This window comes from Vicia villosa, unplaced genomic scaffold (assembly GCF_029867415.1).
Source record: "Vicia villosa cultivar HV-30 ecotype Madison, WI unplaced genomic scaffold, Vvil1.0 ctg.001168F_1_1, whole genome shotgun sequence".
NCBI classification, from domain to species: Eukaryota; Viridiplantae; Streptophyta; class Magnoliopsida; order Fabales; family Fabaceae; genus Vicia; species Vicia villosa.
This window is the reverse complement of record NW_026705513.1, coordinates 203,312-223,683: the sequence shown is the minus strand read 5'-3', so window position 1 is coordinate 223,683 and position 20,372 is coordinate 203,312. Positions and strand designations below refer to the sequence as shown.

The following is a 20,372-nucleotide window of genomic DNA, read 5'->3' as shown; positions in this document are numbered from 1 at the left end:
AATACGGCAAAGTAAATGTCTTTCCATAGGTTGGGCCAAAAGAGTCCAAATTGGAGGATTTTGGCGCAGGTTCTAGTTGTGCTATGGTGTCCTCCACATGGTGCTGAATGACAATGTGTTATTATACTTCCTATTTATTCCTCGGGTACACAACGTCTAAAGATTCCACCGGGGCCTCTTTTGAAAAGGAGGGGGTCATCCCAATAGTAATGTTTTAGGTCATGGAAGAATTTCTTCTTCTGTTGGTAACTTAGATCAGGAGGAAGTACACCAGCAGCTAGGTAATTTACGAAGTCCGCATACCAAGGTGTGGCAGAGCGGGCTAAAGCTACTTCTACGAAGTTGTTGGATTCAATGGTTGGATGGTATGGTTCTAATTCGTTAGCTTCCAACTGAGCGATGAGTCTTTCATAAGGGAAATCATCATCGATTGGTACTTGTTCGGGTTTCAGATTTTCGAGTCGAGAGAGGTGATCTGCTACGACATTTTCGGTTCCCTTTTTATCTTTAATTTCTAAGTCGAATTCTTGTAATAAAAGGATCCATCTTAACAATCTAGGCTTGGCATCTTTCTTGGTTAAAAGGTACCTAATAGCGGCATGGTCAGTGTATATGACTATTTTGGCTCCTACCAAGTAGGAACGGAATTTATCTAATGCGAATACGACAGCTAGTAGCTCCTTTTCTATCGTGGCATAGTTCATTTGAGCTTCGTCTAGGGTTCTACTCGCATAGTATATGACATGTAGTTTCTTATCTTTTCTTTGCCCTAGAACAGCTCCTACAGCATAATCGCTTGCGTCGCACATTATTTCGAAAGGTTCACTCCAGTCGGGAGGTTGCATAATCGGCGCAGAGATTAATTCTTGTTTAAGTGTTCGGAATGCTTCAGTGCATTTGTCGTCAAAGATGAATTCGGCATCTTTCATCAGTAATTCAGTTAAGGGCTTGGTTATTTTAGAGAAATCCTTAATAAAACATCGGTAAAAACCAGCGTGTCCTAGAAAACTTCTTATTTCTCTAACTGTTTTGGGAGGTTGAAGGTTTTCGATGATTTCGATTTTTGCTTTATCTACTTCGATCCCCCTATCGGATACGATGTGTCCAAGTACGATTCCTTGTCGAACCATGAAATGGCATTTTTCCCAATTAAGTACTAGGTTAACGCTTACACATCGTTTGAGTACCAATTCAAGGTTTTCTAAGCATGTTTCAAAACTTCCTCCATAGACAGAGAAGTCATCCATAAAGACCTCCATGATTCCATCCAGGAAATCGGCAAATATTGCCATCATGCATCTCTGGAAGGTTGCGGGTGCATTGCAAAGTCCGAAAGGCATTCGTCTATAAGCGAATGTACCATAAGGACAGGTAAACATGGTCTTTTCTTGGTCGTCAGGGTGAATAGGAATTTGGAAGAATCCGGAGTATCCATCCAGATAACAGAAATGTGAGTGTTTAGCTAGACGTTCGAGCATTTGATCTATGAACGGTAAAGGGAAGTGATCCTTGCGAGTGGATTTGTTTAACTTCCTATAGTCAATGCATATTCTCCATCCAGTTTGGGTACGTTGTGCTACAGATTCGCCTTTTGCGTTAGTGATTACAGTAACTCCTCCTTTCTTCGGTACGACATGAATAGGACTAACCCATTTATTATCGGATATTGGATATATGATTCTGGCTTCTAACAGTTTTTGGATTTCCTTTTTAACCACATCGCTCATAATGGGGTTTATTCGTCTTTGATGCTCCCTAGAGGTTTTGCAATCTTCTTCGAGCATAATGCGATGCATACAGAGGGAAGGACTTATTCCTTTCAGATCTGATATGTTATATCCTAGAGCGGTTGGGTATTTTCTTAGGACAGTGAGAAGTTTTTCAGTCTCGGTTTGTCCTAAATCGGCGTTAACTATGATTGGTCGGTTAAGTTCTTCGTCTAGGAATTCGTACCTAAGGTTGGTAGGTAGTGTTTTAAGTTCTATAGCAGGTTTCTTAGGTCCAGGTATAGGATCAGGAGTTAATGCTAAACATTCACTGAGGTGGTTATCTTGATATTCCCCACGCCAATTGTCATCTTCAAAAATAGGCGGTATAGGAATTCTTAGGATCTCGGTTTCCTTATGTGGTTCGAATTTTATTTCATCTACACACTCGTCGATTATGTCGGCAGAGCAGCATGTGTCAATTATAGAAGGTGCTTTTAGGAATTGAGAAAGAATGAATTCAATTTTCTCTTCTCCTACTTCGAAGGTAAGCTTTCCTCGTTTAACGTCTATAATTGCACCAGCGGTTGCTAAGAATGGTCTTCCTAATATGATCGGGATGTTAGAATCTTCTTGGATATCCATTATGATGAAGTCGGTTGGGATGTAGAATTGACCTACATGCACAGGGATATTTTCTAACATTCCTACAGGGTATTTGACTGAACAGTCAGCTAGTTGAAGAGACATTCTCGTTGCCTTAAGCTCACCCAGATTTAGTTTCTTACAGGTTGAAAGAGGCATCAAACTAACACTAGCTCCTAAGTCGCACAAGGTTTTTTCTATAATAGTCTTTCCTATTACGCAGGGTATGGAAAAGCTACCAGGATCTTTTAGTTTGGGAGGCATGTTATTTTGGATGATAGCGCTACATTCAGCGGTAAGTGTTACAGTTTCGTTATCCTCGAGTTTCTTTTTGTTTGATAGAATTTCTTTCAAGAATTTAGCGTACGAAAGCATCTGAGTTATATCTTCTGTGAAAGGTATGGTTATGTTTAATTGTTTCAGAAGTTCTACAAATTTTTTAAATTGCGCTTCGGTTTTGGATTTAGCTAATCTCTGAGGGTAAGGAATTGGTGGCTTATAAGGTGGTGGTGGAACGTAAGGTTTTTCTTTTTCAGGTTCCACTTCGGTGTTGTTCTCATTGGGCTTAGCAGTTTGGTCATCAGTTGATGTCTTTTTGGTTTCCTTTGGCTCTTGTTGTGACATGGGTGCGTTTTGAGTTCTAGGATCGATAGGTCCATCGTAGTTCGTTCCACTTCGTAGTGTTATCACGTTCGCATGTCCTTTAGGATTAGGTTATGGTTGAGCAGGAAACGTGCCAGCAGGGGTAGCAGTAGGTGCTTGTTGTTGAGCTACTTGTGAGATTTGTGTTTCCAACATTTTGTTATGTGTAGCTAAAGCATCTACTTTGTTCGATAATTATTTTAGTTGCTCACTATTATGGATGTTTTGATTTAGGAAGTCCTTGTTGGTTTGTTGTTGGGAAGCTATAAAGTTTTCCATCATGATTTCTAGGTTCGACTTCCTAGGGGCGTTTTGAGCAGCTACAGGCGCTTTTTGATAACCAGGTGGGACAGCAGGTGCTTGTCCAGGCGCGTACAACGCATTGTTGTTCTTATACAAAAAGTTTGGGTGGTTCTTCCATCCAGGATTGTACGTGTTAGAATAAGGGTTTCCTTGAGCATAGTTTACTTGATTAGATGGGATACCAGTCAAGAGTTGACATTCGGCAACTGCGTGTCCAGTTAATCCACAAATTTCGCAGTTAGGTGCTACGGCAGCCGCGGTGGCTAAAGGAGTGATGGTTAAGTTTTCGATCTTTTGAGTTAAAGCGTCTACTTTAGCGTTAACGCAGTCTATACCACTTACTTCGTACATTCCTCCTTTGGTTTGGGTTTTCTCTAGAGCGGCTCGTTCTCCACCCCATTGATAATGGTTTTGTGCCATGTTCTCTATGAGGTTTTATGCTTCATCATGGGGTTTGTCCATTAATGCTCCGCCAGCAGCGGCATCTATAGTCATTTTAGTGTTATAAAGTAGACCACCATAGAAAGTATGGATGATCAGCCATGGTTCGAGTCCATGATGAGGGCATAGTCTAAGCATGTCCTTGTATCATTCCCAAGCTTCGAAGAGTGATTCGTTATCTTTTTGGGTAAATCCGTTAATTTGACCTCTTAGCATAGCGGTTTTGCTAGGCGGAAAATATCTAGCTAAGAATACTCTCTTCAATTCGTCCCATGTAGTTATGGAATTAGAAGGTAGGGATTGAAGCCACGCTCTAGCTCTGTCTCTCAAGGAGAAAGGGAAAAGACGTAATCGAATAGCTTCGGAACTAACATTGTTAGCTTTGACAGTGTCGGCATATTGCACGAACACGAATCAATGGAGGTTGGGATCGTCTGCAGGGCTTCCAGAGAATTGGTTCTGTTGAACAGCTTGTACCAACGAAGGTTTCAGTTCGAAATTGTTCGCCTCAATCGCAGGTGGTGTGATGCTTGAGTGCGGTTCAGCGCGTGAAGGAGCGACATAGTCTCTAAGAGGACGAATAGCAGCCATCTCTAACTTCGGGGTAATTTGATTGATTTGATCAGTAAAGATCAATTCCTGATTAATCGGAATTGGTGCTACTTCGGGAAGATTGCGAGCTCGACGTTTGACGTTAATAAAATGTTCGATCTCGTTAATTCATTGTATTAAATCTCCTCCTTGTGAACGAGTATTTGGCATACAATCGTTCAAAAAGAAAGGAAAGAATTACCCCAGTCTCTACGGTGTAACAGTGAGTTACGATATCGACTTAAATAGTCCCCGGCAACGGCGCCAAAAACTTGATCGCGACTTTACGTGTCTATTAATCTGATGACTGCAAGTGGACAGTCGTGTCGTGTATTTTTAAAAGATATCGAATCCACATGGACTATGAATCGAATTACCGTTATCTAAGGTTACTATGTAAAGCTAAGGCTACTAATATTTTGATTGTTCCTAAGGGGAAGTGATTGTGAATTCTAAGAAATATAATAATAGACGGATATCAGTATGTATTTCGTTTAACTTTAGGCGATCCGAAGGTCCATTGGCTAGTATATTAATTCGATTAAAAATCTTTATTAATTCAATTGATTAAAAGTCCTCCTCTCAAACTCTCGCTCTGTTGATTTAGACTACTGTCCTAACTCGTAATGTACGCTTTCGCCATCCCATTAGATTTAGAAAAGCTTTTTGGAAACAACATAATTAATAAAATGCTTGTTTTATGAAGTTGTTACCTATTTAAATCTCCTAATCTCAAACTTTCGCTCTGTTGACTCGGAACATGCTAATATCCCTAACGTACGCTTTCGCCATCCCGCTCGGGTGTAAAAACATTTTTTGAAAATAAATAAGTTCTAATTAATTTTAATACGCTTTCGCCATCCTTAAAACTAATGTCCTATGTCTACTATCCAGTTAAAGATCTCAAACTTTCGCTCTATTGATTTTAACCTTTGATCGTCTTAACCCCTCAAACTTTCGCTCTATTGGTTTTAAGACTTACTAATTAAATTAGACATATAAACCAAAAACAAGTGATATTTAATAAAACAGAATTAAGCCAATTTATTTCGGATCCCACGGTTACTTACTTTACATACCGATATCTTAGTTAATTAGCCAGACATATTAATACGGTTAAACATGCATAAATTATTTGGATTTATAATAAAAGGCATGTTAAATGGCATGTAATATATCATGCAATAATAATAAATAAAGCGGTAAATGATAAACCCGAAATAAAATAAATCTGAATTGAATTGAATCTTGAAGTATCGAACTTCCACCACAGGTTGGCTGGATCGTTCTTCGAAAATTAATGGGCAGAAATTTAAAACAAGGAATATAAAAATAAATCCAACGTAAGGTTAGATCTACAAAAGGTTCACAACAATTTCCGGTGTAGAAATTGTTGTGAGCAAAATAAAGCGGTTTAATTGAAAGCAGGAAAGAAAATGGTGGTCGCAGAACAATTTCGGCAGCACTTCGTTAGCAGAAAATCGGACACTTTGAACTGAAGTGGCAGCCTCTATTTATAGGTGAGGGACTGCAGTTGGAACGCGTGAAAAGAGGAGCTTCTCTTGACTGGGGCTCGGAGACGTGCGTCTCCACTTTTTGGGGAGACCCTTTGAACGACTTGAGACGTGTGTCTCAAGTGGAGAGAATCCAGGAGCAGTTGGAGACGGGCGTCTCCTCTTAGTGACGTGGCAGAAGAACGTTGGAGACGTGCGTCTCCTTCTGCTGGGATGATTTGGGCCACGCACAATTGGCTTTTTCGTGGGCTGGACTTGTAGTATGCACATTTGGGCCTTCTTTGCACCCGTTTCTTGCTTCAGCACCCCTTTTTTCATCTTTTAGGCACAAATAGCAGTGATTTTAGCTCCATTTCTTTTCTTTTCACAAATAGTCTCAATAAGAGCGTAAAACCTGAAACAAAGCAAATACTCGCATAATATCACAATAAAACAATATAATTAATGGAAAATGCTATAAATATTTATGGATTTCAGGCTAAATATATGATATAAAATCGTGTTATCATGACCTAACTACAAATTACATGAAATTGTAAAACAAACCAACATCCAAACAACACAACACAATTGCTATCTTAAGCTGCATAGTATTCCTTTTCTGAGCTTCAAACTTCATCTTCAATTTGCTTGTTACTGATTCCAATTGCAGTTCTAATACATCACACTTCTTACAAAATGGATGAATAACAGTTTCCCCTTTGTTGAAGTCTCCAAGTTCATCATCCCATAGGAATAATTCATAGCTATTTTCGGTCTATAAAAAACGAGTTGCACATGTGTTAGAATTCAGAAAAATCAAAACTTGATTTGAGCTTTCTACATAAACAAACTCACCCCAGCACCTCGACATTTTCAGAACTTTTGGTTGGGGGTTTGCACTGTGTTGGTGACCCAAATCTTCATTGCTCTACCATAGCCACATCTGGGCAAACCATAAGACGATGCTAAGTCAAGAGTGCTCCCACGAGAACTGTGTAACACCCCATATTTTCCTTAATTAATTTAAATTGGAATTAAATTATTTATTGGAAATAATTAGCATTTGATGGGATTTAATTGAAGAATTATGGAAAAAGGAATTATTGGGCTTGGTGTTGTGATTAGTAAGAGAGGGGTGCTAAGTGATAGGCCCATACTAAGTGAATTTTATTCTTTCATAGAATAGAGAAGTCGAGAAAAGAAGAAAAATAGAAGCAAAAGAAGAGAAAGGAGAATACGTGAAAGAGGAGCAGAAGAGGACGAGGACCAACCAAGAATTCTTGACTAAGGTAAGGGGGGACTCTCCGATTAACATCTCTTATTTTAGATGATAATACTGATTAGGAATATTATTTAGGTCAATTGGATTGTATGTTTAGGTTTTGGGAGATTTAGGTTGTTTTTGTTGAATCGATGAAATTGATGAATTTATGAATGGTTTTAGTGTTAGATGACCTCTAAAATGTGTTATAATTGTAGTATGTTATGATAATGGATGATATTTAGGTGTGGGAACTGTTGTGGTGCGGCTAGATTGAGATTGGGAGAGGAAAGATGTCAAAAATCGCAGAAAAATTATGTATAAACGCAGCGTGCGTCGACCTATGGAACTCAAGCGTTGACCTATAGGTTCCCAAAAGACCAGCATGAGTCGACTCATGGTTCGACCTTAGCAAACCCGAGGGGGACAGAAAATTCTATGCGCCGACCTGCAAAAGTTACGAGTCGACTCACAACATATAAATTTTTAACAAATTTTCCGAAGACCATAAATTCCAAACCGTATGTCCATTTTTAGTGCTGTTTCGAGCATGATGAACCTTATGAGATAACCTATGTGTTTAAATGATGAAAGGAGGTGTAACTTCAATTATTTTGAAACATGATTTTATTGCTTGATGAATGATGTATTGTACATATATGTGACAAGATGTGTTAGTACATGCTATGTTTGAAGTAATAATCATGTGATGATCTATGAGTTGTATGATGATGATAATTGGATGATATTGGAATGATGCTAATATATATTTAAACATGTTTGATGATGATGATGGTAAAAGATGAGACGATGATGTTCATCGGATCGACAATGTTATTAGTATGTTGTATATGTTCACATTCATTCATAATCATACGTTTGAGGGCTGAATCCGAATGATGTTGTGGATTCAGCAAAGGACATAATTCCCATTGTGTGGAATTTGTGCTGGCAGGGCCGTATCTTGAAGATGTTGGATCGGTCGGTGGGTTATTCCCATTGATGATGTTTGGTACCACTTGCATAATGTCAGTTCATTCATATGCATGATTTTCATAACATGATTGAATGTGTTTCAGTGTTATGAATTGATAATGTGTTAGTTGTGTATTTGTGGAATTGTCTGAATATAATACAATTGGGTGATATATAAATATGATGTGTTATTATTTATGATGCAATAATATTTGTTAATTGCGATGAGAATCACCCTTACATGTTGTCATTTTCAGATTGAGGATAACGATTTTTATGACTTGGTGAGGATTAACTCATGAGTCAGTGTGTTTAGTTTAGCGTCAGGTGTAATGCCCTTGAGATGTTAGAACACTCACTTTCAATGAATAAGCTCTGGTTTGAAGAATTGACTTCTTCACTCCAAGGAACTTTTGAAAAGTGAGCAAGAAGAGAGAATTTGAGGAAAGCAAGAATTGAAGTTGCTTTGGTGAGAATTAGAATGAAAGAGAGCTCTCCTTTTATAGGAAAATGATCTGAGATATCAAGGGAATGAGGAGAGAAAAGTGATGTCACATTTTTGAAACTTAAGCATGAAAATGGAATATCTTGAAAATGCAATGATGGCTTTTTTATTCCATTTGATCCTAAGCCCTAGCCCTCGATTCCATCTGAGTTTGGGACATATTTCTAATGTGTAGGAGCATTCCAATTGGTTTAGAGAAGGTTCCTTTGGTGATTCACCAATCTTCCATAAATTCCATTTTGTAATCATTACATAATCATATGGTTTTGAACATTCTTGTAATTGGACAAATATAATGTAATGATGCATTTGATTCCTCTTGATCTATTCTGATATCACATGAATGAGGATGTACTAATTGGTAGAGGCATTTTCACAAAATTGGCAAAATGCAAAGTTGGTCATGCCTTAAAATCCAACTTCAAATGCCTTACTTTGATCATGATCAATAACTCCTTGCTCAAATTGAATTAAGGAGTAATTTAGGACTCTTTGGAAATCTTAGAGGATATACTTCAATTCACTTGCTAAGGTCTTGAAAGAATTCATCTTGAATCTTGGTGAAAATTGGCCATAAAGTTGAGAAAAAAATTAGGGTTTCACACTTAAGTGTTCTTTGGCAGGAACTTTATGGACCCATATCGCTCAAATGGTTGATCTTTTGAAGAAATTTTATATGCGACAAAGTTTTTCATTGGATCAAGATGTACAACTATCATGTTGGAAGTTTTTTTTTCAGTTTGTACTTGAACATTGAAGTTACTTGCCCATGAAGTTATGACAAAAATGCTTAAAAACACTTAGAAAAATTCTAAGTATTTGAAATTTTTAATTTTGACTTTTGTTGAATTTTTTATTCTTGATTTATTTTCTTTAATTTATTTGATCAAATTACTCTAATAATCATATGTTGATGATTTTGAACCTTAAAAGTCCATAGTTGACTGAAATTCCAGAAATTCAAAGGTGATCTCCAACAGTTGACTTTTTCAAATGAAATGTGTTCTTGGAGATTTCAAATGAATCAAGCTCTCCTCTTCAAATAAATGATGTATTTGGATTATGATGAAGAATTAGAGGTCCTTGAATCTTGATTTGAGCCATGGAGCCATGTCCTGATCAAAAGTCAACTTTCCAGGTGAATTAGGTCAAAACCCCTAATTGTGGGCTAGATGAATTAGAGAGTTGTTGAACTTGAATTGAAGTACATCTTTCATTGGATATTAATGTAGGAATCATTTGAAGATGTTTGATCTCTTTGGATCATGTCTTGAAGCTTTGTAAATCTTCCCAAATAAAAGCCCTGATTTTAGTCCCCGATAGGCCCAAAACCTTAATATGATACCTTTGATGAATCTGAGGCTTGATGCCTTGTTCTTGGAGGTCGTGTGGAGATGAATGAAGCATTTTGAGCGATATGATTGTGTTGAGGATCATTTCAATCATTGATTGATCCCTTGACAGAATTTTCCTAACTTGAACCCCTGATTTGAGTACTTGGTGAACAAGTGACTGCTCTGGGTGTCTGCTTTTTGAGTTGATGGAGTAGTTGAGATTTCATATGATGTGACATCTCAGGGGGGTCAAAAATTAGGGTATGATACATAGGAAGTGGTGACGTATCTCAATATGCTTAGTGCGAGAATGTAGCACCAGATTCTTGGTAAGATTAATGGCACTAATGTTGTCGTTGGGAATACATGAAAGTTTAATATCAATTTCTAATAGTTGTTATTTTAGCCACAAAATTTGGGCACAACAACTACTACCGATAGGGACGTATTCCGCCTCAGCCGTTGAAATTGCAACGGAAACTTGTTTCTTGCTATGACAACTAACCAAGGAATTTGAAAACATGTGACAAGTCTCACTAGTACTTTTCCTATCCAATTTGCATCCAGAAAAATTGAAATCGGAATAACCAACCAAGCTACAATCGCTTCCTTTAGAATACCAAAGTGCATACTTGGATGTACCACGAAGATAATTAAGTATGGGCTTGACCGCTTTTAAATGCGATTCCTTAGGAGCCGATTGACGTTTAATGAAAAGTGTAGTATCTACTTTCCCTCTAGAGTATCCTTAGTCAAGCAAGAACTTGCTAAGTCGCTCATACCAAGCCCTAGGGGCTTGTTTGAGTCCATACAAAGCTCTTTTTATCTTGTAAACATGATTAGGATACTCATGATTTTCAAAACCGGGAGGTTGTAAAACATACACTTCCTCATTTATGTATCTGTTAAGGATAACACTCTTCACATCCATTTAAAATAATTTGAAATTATTAGAGCATGCAGAGGCTATTAAAAGGTGTATAGCTTCGAGGAAGACAACCAAAGCATAAGTTTCCTCATAATCAATGTCATCCTCTTGGTTATAACCTTGAGCCTCTAGTCGGGCCTTGTTCCTAGTTATCACTCCGTGTTCGTCTAATTTATTCCTAATAACCCATTTGGTACCTAGGACTTGATGATCTCGTGGACGAGGAACAAGGTCTCATACGCCATTTCTTGTAAATTGGATTAGTTCATCTTGCATGGCCATAAGCCAATGCTCATCAAGTAAGGCCTCATTTGCATTTTTAGGTTCAACTTGAGACCTGAAAGCATAATGATGACAAAAGTTATTTATCTTAGAGTGGGTGGTTATTCCTTTTATGATGTCCCCAAGAATGTTGTCGATTGGATGATTCTTGGAAGTTCTCTACTCCAAGGAAAAATCATCCTTCTTTTCTTGACTTTCATCTTTCTTTTTTTCAACATCGTCATCTTCCTCCTCCTAAATTTTCATCGACTTATGTTGATCAATTACTTTATTGGTATCTTTGAGTATGTCTTCTGTAGATGCACATGTATCATGAAAAGAAATATCTTTCCCAACATTTTTCGGGTATGACTCATCAAAATTAACATGTAACGACTCTTCGATAATAAGTAACCTCTTGTTATACACCTATTGTACCCCAAAATTTGCCCTCCGTATTTCAAGACAATTTGTTTCAAGAGGTTTCCTCATGCTCATAAGGTTCTCAATTGCCTAAGGGTACTCAAGGTTTCATCAGACAAAGCCTCCTCCTAAGCAATGGACCTCTAACTAGGGTTTTGATTTCTTCAAAGGAAATTGAACTTCCAAGGCCTCAAGCGGATTCACGGTGTCTCATATGTCTCAAAGTATCTCCATGTTAAGTTTCAAGACTTACAGCTCAAGATTGTTCAGCCAATTGCTCAGATGATCAACCGTCGATTGTATTGGGTAAAAAGTCAACTATGGTCAACATACAATCAAACTTCAAGATTTTTGGCCAACATCAAGGTTTTGAAGTCACATTCATCATTTGATCAAGGGTTGATCATGAATCAAAGAAATCTCAAATTCATCAAAAGGCAAAAGTTTCTAAATTTGGATTTTCTTAAGGAGAAGTCAAGTTAACTTTAACCAATCATAACTTTCACATACCTCATCAGAAATTCCTCAACCAAAGCTCATTTTGAAGGAAATTCAATTCTGTACAACTTTTTCTCTTATAGGTTTTTCCAAAAAAATTGCTTCATTTAAGAGATATGAGCCCGTACATTACATGTCATTTTGAAAAAACACATTTTGTCAAAAATGTTTACAAAATGATAAAGGCTTCAAACGAAAGGATGGCCAACAAGGAAGTTGTAGGAGACAAGTTGAGGTTTCCAAAAAGTCTATGATCACCCTCATATGACAATTGTTGATATGAGATTGAGCAAATATGAAAGCTTTTCATGCAAATCTCCAATCATTAAATCTCCAATCATCCAATCTCATGATTTCTTTGCAAACAAGTTGACCTAATTCATTCTACTATAAGTAGACAATAATTCCAGACCAAGAGGGAGGGGAGGGGAAGATTTTTTTGCTCCAACAAGGACAATTTCTTGCTCTATCAACACTATTCTAAATCGCAAAAAAGCTTTAAAAATAGGGTAGACCGGTTTCAATCTTGCAGCCATCTCCAAGTTTTCCTAAGGACCAAACAAGCATCCAGAGGTTGATCGGAAGCTATTTCAATCATCACCAACATTCAAATCCTTGTGAATCACTTCAACCAAGTGCCACGGTTTGTTTACTTTTTTTAATTCGATTACATTGATTCACGCATCATAAACATGTTTTGATCATATATTATTATTTGTATGAATGCATATCATTTTTATGGATCATTTGTTTTGAGAATTAGTACAGGTATCATGAATTTCCATGGCTAGGGTTTGTTCTTCGTGATTTTGGGGAACCCTGGCTAGAAGTTTGATGGATAAGTAAAAGTCTTTCATCAAAACGAATATGAACAGTGTTTAACGCGTGTTTAATTAGTTTGAATTTTTGTGGTTTTGTTTTATTATGTTATTTTTTTAGGTTTATGAACAAATTTCATATGAATTGAGTGTAAGTCATTCCTTAGCGCACCAACGTGATTGGCCAAGCGGGTGGAGCTTTATCTTGTGACTTCAAGGGGGCGAAATCAATTCTCACCCCCATACAATTTTTTGGCATCTTATTTTTCTTTGATTATTTCACATTCTTTTCTAATTTATCAACCGATAATTAACATAATCACAAACCTTCACTAATCATGAGTCATTTGTTAAAAACCTTAATAATAAGGGTTTGGCCAAATAATTAGGGTTAGTCTTAATTTTAGGTTTAGGATGATTAATTTAAATTAAGTTTTAAGCCAAATAATTAATTAATTTAATTTAGTTAATTAGATAATTAGGTTTTCTTGGCCGAATAATTTAATTAATTAACTTAGTTAATTAGGGTTAATAACTTAAGATTTAGATTAATTTAGTTAATTAGGGTTTATTAAAATCAATTTCGACTTAGGCTTTAATTAATTAGGTTTAATTTTAATTAATTAGGTTTAATTTTAATTAATTAGAATTAGGTTTCTATTACCCCTAAAACTTTTTTCAAACATTAACTTTCTTTTTCCTGATTATTTATTTTCTTGCTATTTTTAATTGTAACTGTTCACCAATTGTAATAACGTAGATTTAAATTCCGCATTTTTTATAATTATTTAACTGCTCACAAGTTGTAATAGCGTATGAATTTTATTTTTTCGCACTTTAAATTCCTGTAAATATTAATTGTTAGTAACTAGGGTTTGTATGGAAAGACTATAACGAATGCTAGAAAACCCTAATCCAAGATTAAATAAATGAAAGCAAACAGACTTCACACTTGCACCTCTAGGGTAACCCTCTCTTCGTTACCTTACAAATGGTCATGTCCCTCGAACGTAGGGGTATCTTAGCAAAAGACATTTACGAATAAATCATCATAGTCCCTTCGGTACAAAAGATCATAGTCCCCCGATGACCCTTCGATTTGCCTTCGAAAAATATGATCTTGTCCCACGGTGATCCTACGAAAAATAATGATAGTCCCTTCGAAATTGCTAAGGTATCCTTACAAATGTTGCCTTCGATGACCATTTGATGACTATACGCCTGTTTCTTCACATCCAAAAGAAAAGACTAATTACCAATTAATGGTAAGGACAGTCCTATCCCAAAGGGAGAATGAAAATAACAAGAACGACCTTGAGTACTCTTAAATGCTTTATCACAAATCAATTATTTTTCACACCTCACACATCCAAAATATTTTCAAAAAATAAACACTTTGTATACATTATACGAGAATCATTACAAAGTTAAACTTTTACGAAATATTTCTATACACACCACTTTTCAAAAAAAAAAAGGCAAGTAAAGTGAGCTAAGCATTTAAGAGCCCATGGATAACCATGGATACAAAGGGTGCTAATACCTTCCCTTTGTATAACTTACCCCTGAAGTCAAAATCTATCAAGGTCTTTCTTGTTCTTTTCAGCCTTTCCTTATTGGATAAAAGAAAAGTCGGTGGCGACTCTAGCTATCCGCACATTTGGATAAAAACCAAAAAAGTCAGTTTTCCCACCATATTACAACACCCTATATGCTTTACTTGTTTGAGAGTATCCAAGAAAGATACCTTTATTGACTTTCGCATCAAAATTTCCAAGGTTATCCTTACCATTGTTTAAGACAAAACATTTGCATCCGAAAACATGAAGATGCGACAAGTTAGGTTTTCCACACTTTAAGAGTTCAAAGGGTGTTTTGTATAGTATAGGACAAATAAGTATCCTATTCAAGACATAACACGTCGTGCCAATAACATCGGCCCAAACATACTTAAGTAGAGAACTATCAATGGGCATTGTTCTTGCCAACTCCTCTAAACTACGATTTTTACGCTCCATAACACTATTTTGTTATGGAATCTAGGAGCTGAAAAGTTATGCTCAATCCCATATTTATCACAATATTCCTCAAATAGGTTGTTTTCAAATTCACCTCCATGATCGCTTTGGACTGCAACAATATTTGAATTTAATTTGTTTTGGCATAACTTTGCGAAACGTGTGAAAGCCGCAAATGTCTCATCTTTGCTACGTAAGAAGATGGTCCAACAAAATCTTGAGTAATCGTCTACTATGACAAAACCATAATAATTTCCACCTAGGCTTTTGGTCCGTAAGGGACCAAAGAGATCCATATGGAGAAGCTCAAGTGGTCTCGAGGTTGAAACAATGTTTTTCGATTTAAATGAGACCCTTGTTTGCTCCGCCTTTTGACATGCATCACATAGGTGATCTTTAGCAACTATATTTTAGGTAGACCGATTACTAAATCTTTTGACACCACCTTATTTAATAGCTCAAAATTAACATGTTTTAAGTGCCTATGTCATAGCCATGAGCCTTCACTCAAGGAAACTATACACTTAGCATTAGTCAAAGACAGATAACTCAAGTCAATCATATAGAAGTTGTTTACCCTCTCACTTTTAAACATACAATCCTTAATTTCATTATGAACTATCAAGCAACAAGTTTTAGTAAAATATACTTTATAACCATTGTCACACAATTGACTAATGCTAAGAAGGCTACTTTTAAGGCCTTCAACTAACATAACATCAGAGATAGAAGTAGATGAGGGATTACCTACACTACCTTTTCCAAGTATTGCATCTTTGTTATTGTCACCATAGGACATGAATCCTTTCTTCTTCGCTACGAAGTTGGGGAATAGGGAAATGTCTCCCGCCATATGCCTTGAGCACCCACTATCGAGAATCCATTTTTCGTCCATGGAGCAAAACCATTTAACCTGCAATATTAAACAAAGGTGATAGGTACCCAATTCTCATTAGGTCCTTGGGAGTGAGTGAAAATGTGGTTGCACTTGGGAAACCATTAAGAAACACCACTAGGAACCAAAATGCTCCCAAACTTGCATTTTTATACAGTGTGCCCCTTTTTGCAAAAATAGTGACATATAACATGATGATGAGACTTACTTTTGTCATTTTCACCCTTTTTTAACAAATCTATACCTTTTAAGAGGTTTATTCAAAGGTTTTTTAAACTTTGGGTGATCAAGGACAAAAGTGGTATTAGGTTGTAATGCTTTGTCAACTTTGGCTCTAAGAATCTTACATTCCTCTTGCTAAGTTTGACAAGTTTTACAACCGTACAAGGACAGTTCATCATCCTGATGGTCATCTCGCCTATAGGAAGGTGGAAAGATGACGTCTCTGAATGCAATCTTTCTACAAATTCCATATGCATGCTATGGTTTATGGTTATATACGCAACAATACATAAAACAACAAGACCAAAATAGGTGATAACATCCATGGACCATTCATTTTTAGGTTGTTCCAAATCCAATATCGTCCTACCGTGGTTTACCGATTTTAAACATGGACGCTCCTGTAAAAATTATATCACCATTATTAAATACGCTTCTTCTTTTCAGACATGCCTAGTAGCATGGTCTCCATAAAGATGAAGAAATGAGGTGTCAACGGGTTCCTCATGGGCTTCAGGTGCTGTAGAGACATGAGGCAGGCAACTACGAGAAGTAGAACAAGATGATTGTGAATCTCGATGTTGTGAACCCTCAAACTAGTTATCGTTGATTTGTGGCCTCGTGGTCCTGGTCGCGGTCCTCTCATGTCGTACGTATGTGGTTTGGAATACACAGTCGAGCCTAATTTTGTTAAGGTTATTTACAACCATTGCACCTGTAATAAAACCAGAAAGTCACATAAAAAATTCAACCAAAACGCAGGCACAAACAAATTCAGAGATACATCTTCGAAACAATTTAGACATTATCTGGAGATACATCTTCGAAACAATTTAGACATTATCTGGAGATACATCTTCGGATGAAGTCGTTATTTTCACCCATGACAGAAATTCCATTGTTGTACTAACCACAAACCTTCCAACCAAATGGAAATGCATGTCCATATCAACTATATATTTTGATTGCACTATCTAAAGTAGCTTAAATGACTTATGTTATCTAAAACATCATTCAAAACACAAAAAAAGAAAAAGGAATGAACTGAGAAACTTACCAATTCAAAGTTGTGGATGAGAAGTTAATTTGAATGGAGTGAGTCACTTTGCAGCAAATGATGTAGAATGGAGTGAGTGAACTAGATGAAACTTCCTCAAATAGGGTTTGAAAATAGTTTGCAACAAAAGAGCTCAAACAATGTTTTTTGAGTGACTTTTTAAAAATGAATAAGGAAGAGGGAAAGGTCTGACATGGGTATATGAAATAAAAGCGTCAGAATATGTATCTCCGAACAACTTGTTGAATTTTAAATATTTTTTTTTACGGTGTATCTCCGGACAAACCTTATATGCATACGAAGATGCATCTCTAGATTAAATTTTGGTAAAATAAAGGTCTCATCAAATTTGCGCTAAAGAGTGTGTATTAAAATACGTCAGAAGATATATCTCCAAATGCTAGGGGCAGTTGTGACTTTTCACGGTGTTGGAGAGCAGTCTTAATAATGGAAAAAGTAATTTCCAAAAATCCACATAAATGAACAAATTCCCAATACAAGTCCAACTAAAAGATAGTCTAATATGACGCTTTGATCTAAGAATTGACATGGAGTGAGAATAAAGGTTCTAAAAACACATGTTTGCTTCGACCATTTCAAATGTCATCAAACACATTTTGTTATAGCGACACATTATACATTTTATCATCAAACACATTTTGTGATCAACTCAATAAATATAGAAATTAATTAGAGTATATATAAATCCAACCAATATATATATATATATATATATATATATATATATATATATATATATATATATATATATATATATATATATATATATATAGTTTTCCTTATTTATTCACATGTTTTTTTAAGGGGATTTGAAATAAGTTGTGTAAGTCAGTCCTATATTGTTTGGAAAAAAAATAAAATTGAGCCTCTTATAAGTGAAATGACTCATATATTCATTGTATTAAAGTTTTAGTTGAATATGTGATATCTCTCTCACTTGTTCGAGTGGGCCTTTAATCTTTAGGTGAATCTATGATCTAAGGTAGATATTTTGCCTCATGGTAATTCAAGTTGCAAAAGTTAATATAAAGTTATTTTGAATAATGTTATTAAAGGCATGAAACAATTATTATTGAACACTAATATAAACCTTAATAATACTATATACTAAGGATGAAGGGTGATGGAATAATCACGTGTTCATGACGTGAGAATGGCAATGTACAGATTTTGGGTATATAAATCACGTAATTTAAACTTTTAAAGCTTAGAAAGTAAAACCCCAAAAGGAAAGTGTAGTGGAATTGACAGAAGCAAACTTTAGAGAAAGAGAGCATGATTTATCCACACTATTAGATCATAACCTAACATGGACAAGCTAGGTTATTTGTTCCTCCATTGCACCTTTTTTGATAGTCAAATAAGGGTCAAATGTGAGTTCCTATGAGTTTGGGGTTATAACTTGGTTTCAAGTGTCACTAATGAAGACCAAACCTTTATATTACAAAAGTGATCATATAAAAAAAAAGCTATTTTGAAAAATGAAAATATTGTTGGAAGAGTGTGACAACCTTTTATCTCACAAGTCAAGTCTCTCCTTTTATATATAAACACTGATTTTGTCCTTCCTTTTCTCTCTTTCTACTTACTTTAAGTGGTCAAGTAGAATGTTTTACACAAAAAAAAAGTTTCTTTTAGTTTTAGTTGATTAATAAATTAACACAAAACGTTCTATAATTCTATACACACCCTTTGTAGGTGAAGGACTAGGATGATCAATTACTTTAATTATAATTCAAATTTCTCAAATCTAGTTAATTAAGGTAAGGAATCAGAGTCGTCTTTAGAAGTATTTGTAATTCTTTTTTGCAATTTAATCGTGACAAAATAAATAAATTTTTTATTTAATTACAGTTTAAAGGTGACAAATATCTTATGATTCATATTTAATTATAGCTTAATTGTGATAAATTTTAAATATTGTGCAGTAATCCACCTATTTTAAATATTTACAGTAGTCCACCTTACAGGTAGTTAAAAATATTCTCTAAGAGATCCAACTCATTGAAATGTTATTTTCTTTAAAAAAAAAATTACTACCTAAGGTAATTGAGCATAACATGTGCATGCGTCCCTAAATAAGACATGGTGTGCATATAGTAATTTTTTGAAAGAGGTCACATAAATCAAGCACAATTTTGTTGAATTAAAAAGATGCAAACATGATCAATCCACTAACATTTGAGTTCACAAACATGATATGGATTAAGGGTGATAAAGTGGCATACTTAACCTCACAAAAAAGATTTGTTGTTCTTAATTCTGATGTGCAGGACGATTTTGTTTGGTTCCCTCAAGGGGAAATGTCGTTTTCGGTCTCTGGGGGTTATTCGTTGATCAGCCGTAATGCGTTTCATCAGTCGTTAAATTCGGTGGAACTGCTAGCCGTAAATCAGATTTGGAAAACTCAGGTGCCGTCGAAGATCCAGGTTTTTGGGTGGAGGTGCATCAAGGATAGAATAGCTACAAGGGAGCAACTTCTAAAAAGGGGTATTTTATTGGGTAGTGAGGCGAATGTGTGTGTTTTCTGCAGCTCTGTTGGAGAATCAATCCTGCATCTTCTTATTCATTGTCCGTTTGCCGCAGAGGTATGGAATCAAGTATGTGCTTGGGCTGGCATTGATTTCTTCCAGGAAGATTCCATTTCTGCTCAATTGTTAGCTTGCTCAAATTGTGTTAGAGGCAACATTCCGGTTAAGAAGAGGCTGTTACTGTGGTTGGTTTTTGCGTGGTCGATTTGGTGCAAGCGTAACGCGGTTATTTTTAAGAACGAAGCTGCAGTAACGGTGGAGGTGTTTGAACAGATTCGTCTTTCCTCTTGGCAATGGCATATAATAGGGGTTAATGTTAAGGGCCTTTCGAATTATTATTTGTGGTGTCAAAACCCGATGGAATCGATGCTAATGTATTGATTTTGTATACGGGCGAGTACCCCTTGTACTCTGTTTTGAATGAAGTTCTGTATCATTGCTTATCAAAAAAAAAAAAAAAACTCACAAAAAAGCCTGAAATAAAATATGAAACGGAGGGAGTGCATAATTTCTCATTTTATTATTGAAATCAACATAATTAATTATTTTTTTACAAAAATGTGAAAATCTCAAAAAATACACCTATTATAAGATGGAGGGAGTACATAATTTCTTTTTCTCATATAACAATAATTATTTTTCTTAATACGTGTGAAATATTCAAACGTCTTATAATTTGAAATAAAAATAGTAAATACTTAAAACATTGATTTGTCTTGTGAAAAAAATGTGACAAAACATCCCTAATATGGACAGACAAACATACCCTGAAACATGAATGAGGGCATGGAAACACAAAGT

The 20,372-nt window shown here is 35.9% G+C and overlaps 1 protein-coding gene and 1 non-coding gene across 2 annotated transcripts; both read left to right on the top strand.

Moving 5' to 3' along the window:
* Positions 1–3,846: 3,846 nt before the first annotated feature.
* LOC131633718 (small nucleolar RNA R71) lies at positions 3,847–3,953 on the top strand. Its single transcript, XR_009293390.1, has one exon. It is a non-coding gene; the product is annotated as a small nucleolar RNA R71 (small nucleolar RNA).
* Positions 3,954–19,235: 15,282 nt separating this feature from the next.
* Positions 19,236–19,952, top strand: LOC131633708 (uncharacterized). Its single transcript, XM_058904398.1, has one exon. It carries the CDS (start codon positions 19,236–19,238, stop codon positions 19,950–19,952), a length of 717 nt encoding a protein of 238 aa, XP_058760381.1.
* Positions 19,953–20,372: the final 420 nt, after the last annotated feature.

Coding starts and splice junctions, on each gene's coding strand:
- LOC131633708 (XM_058904398.1), top strand. CDS start 19,236: ATGATATGGATTAAGGGTGATAAAGTGGCATACTTAACCTCACAAAAA.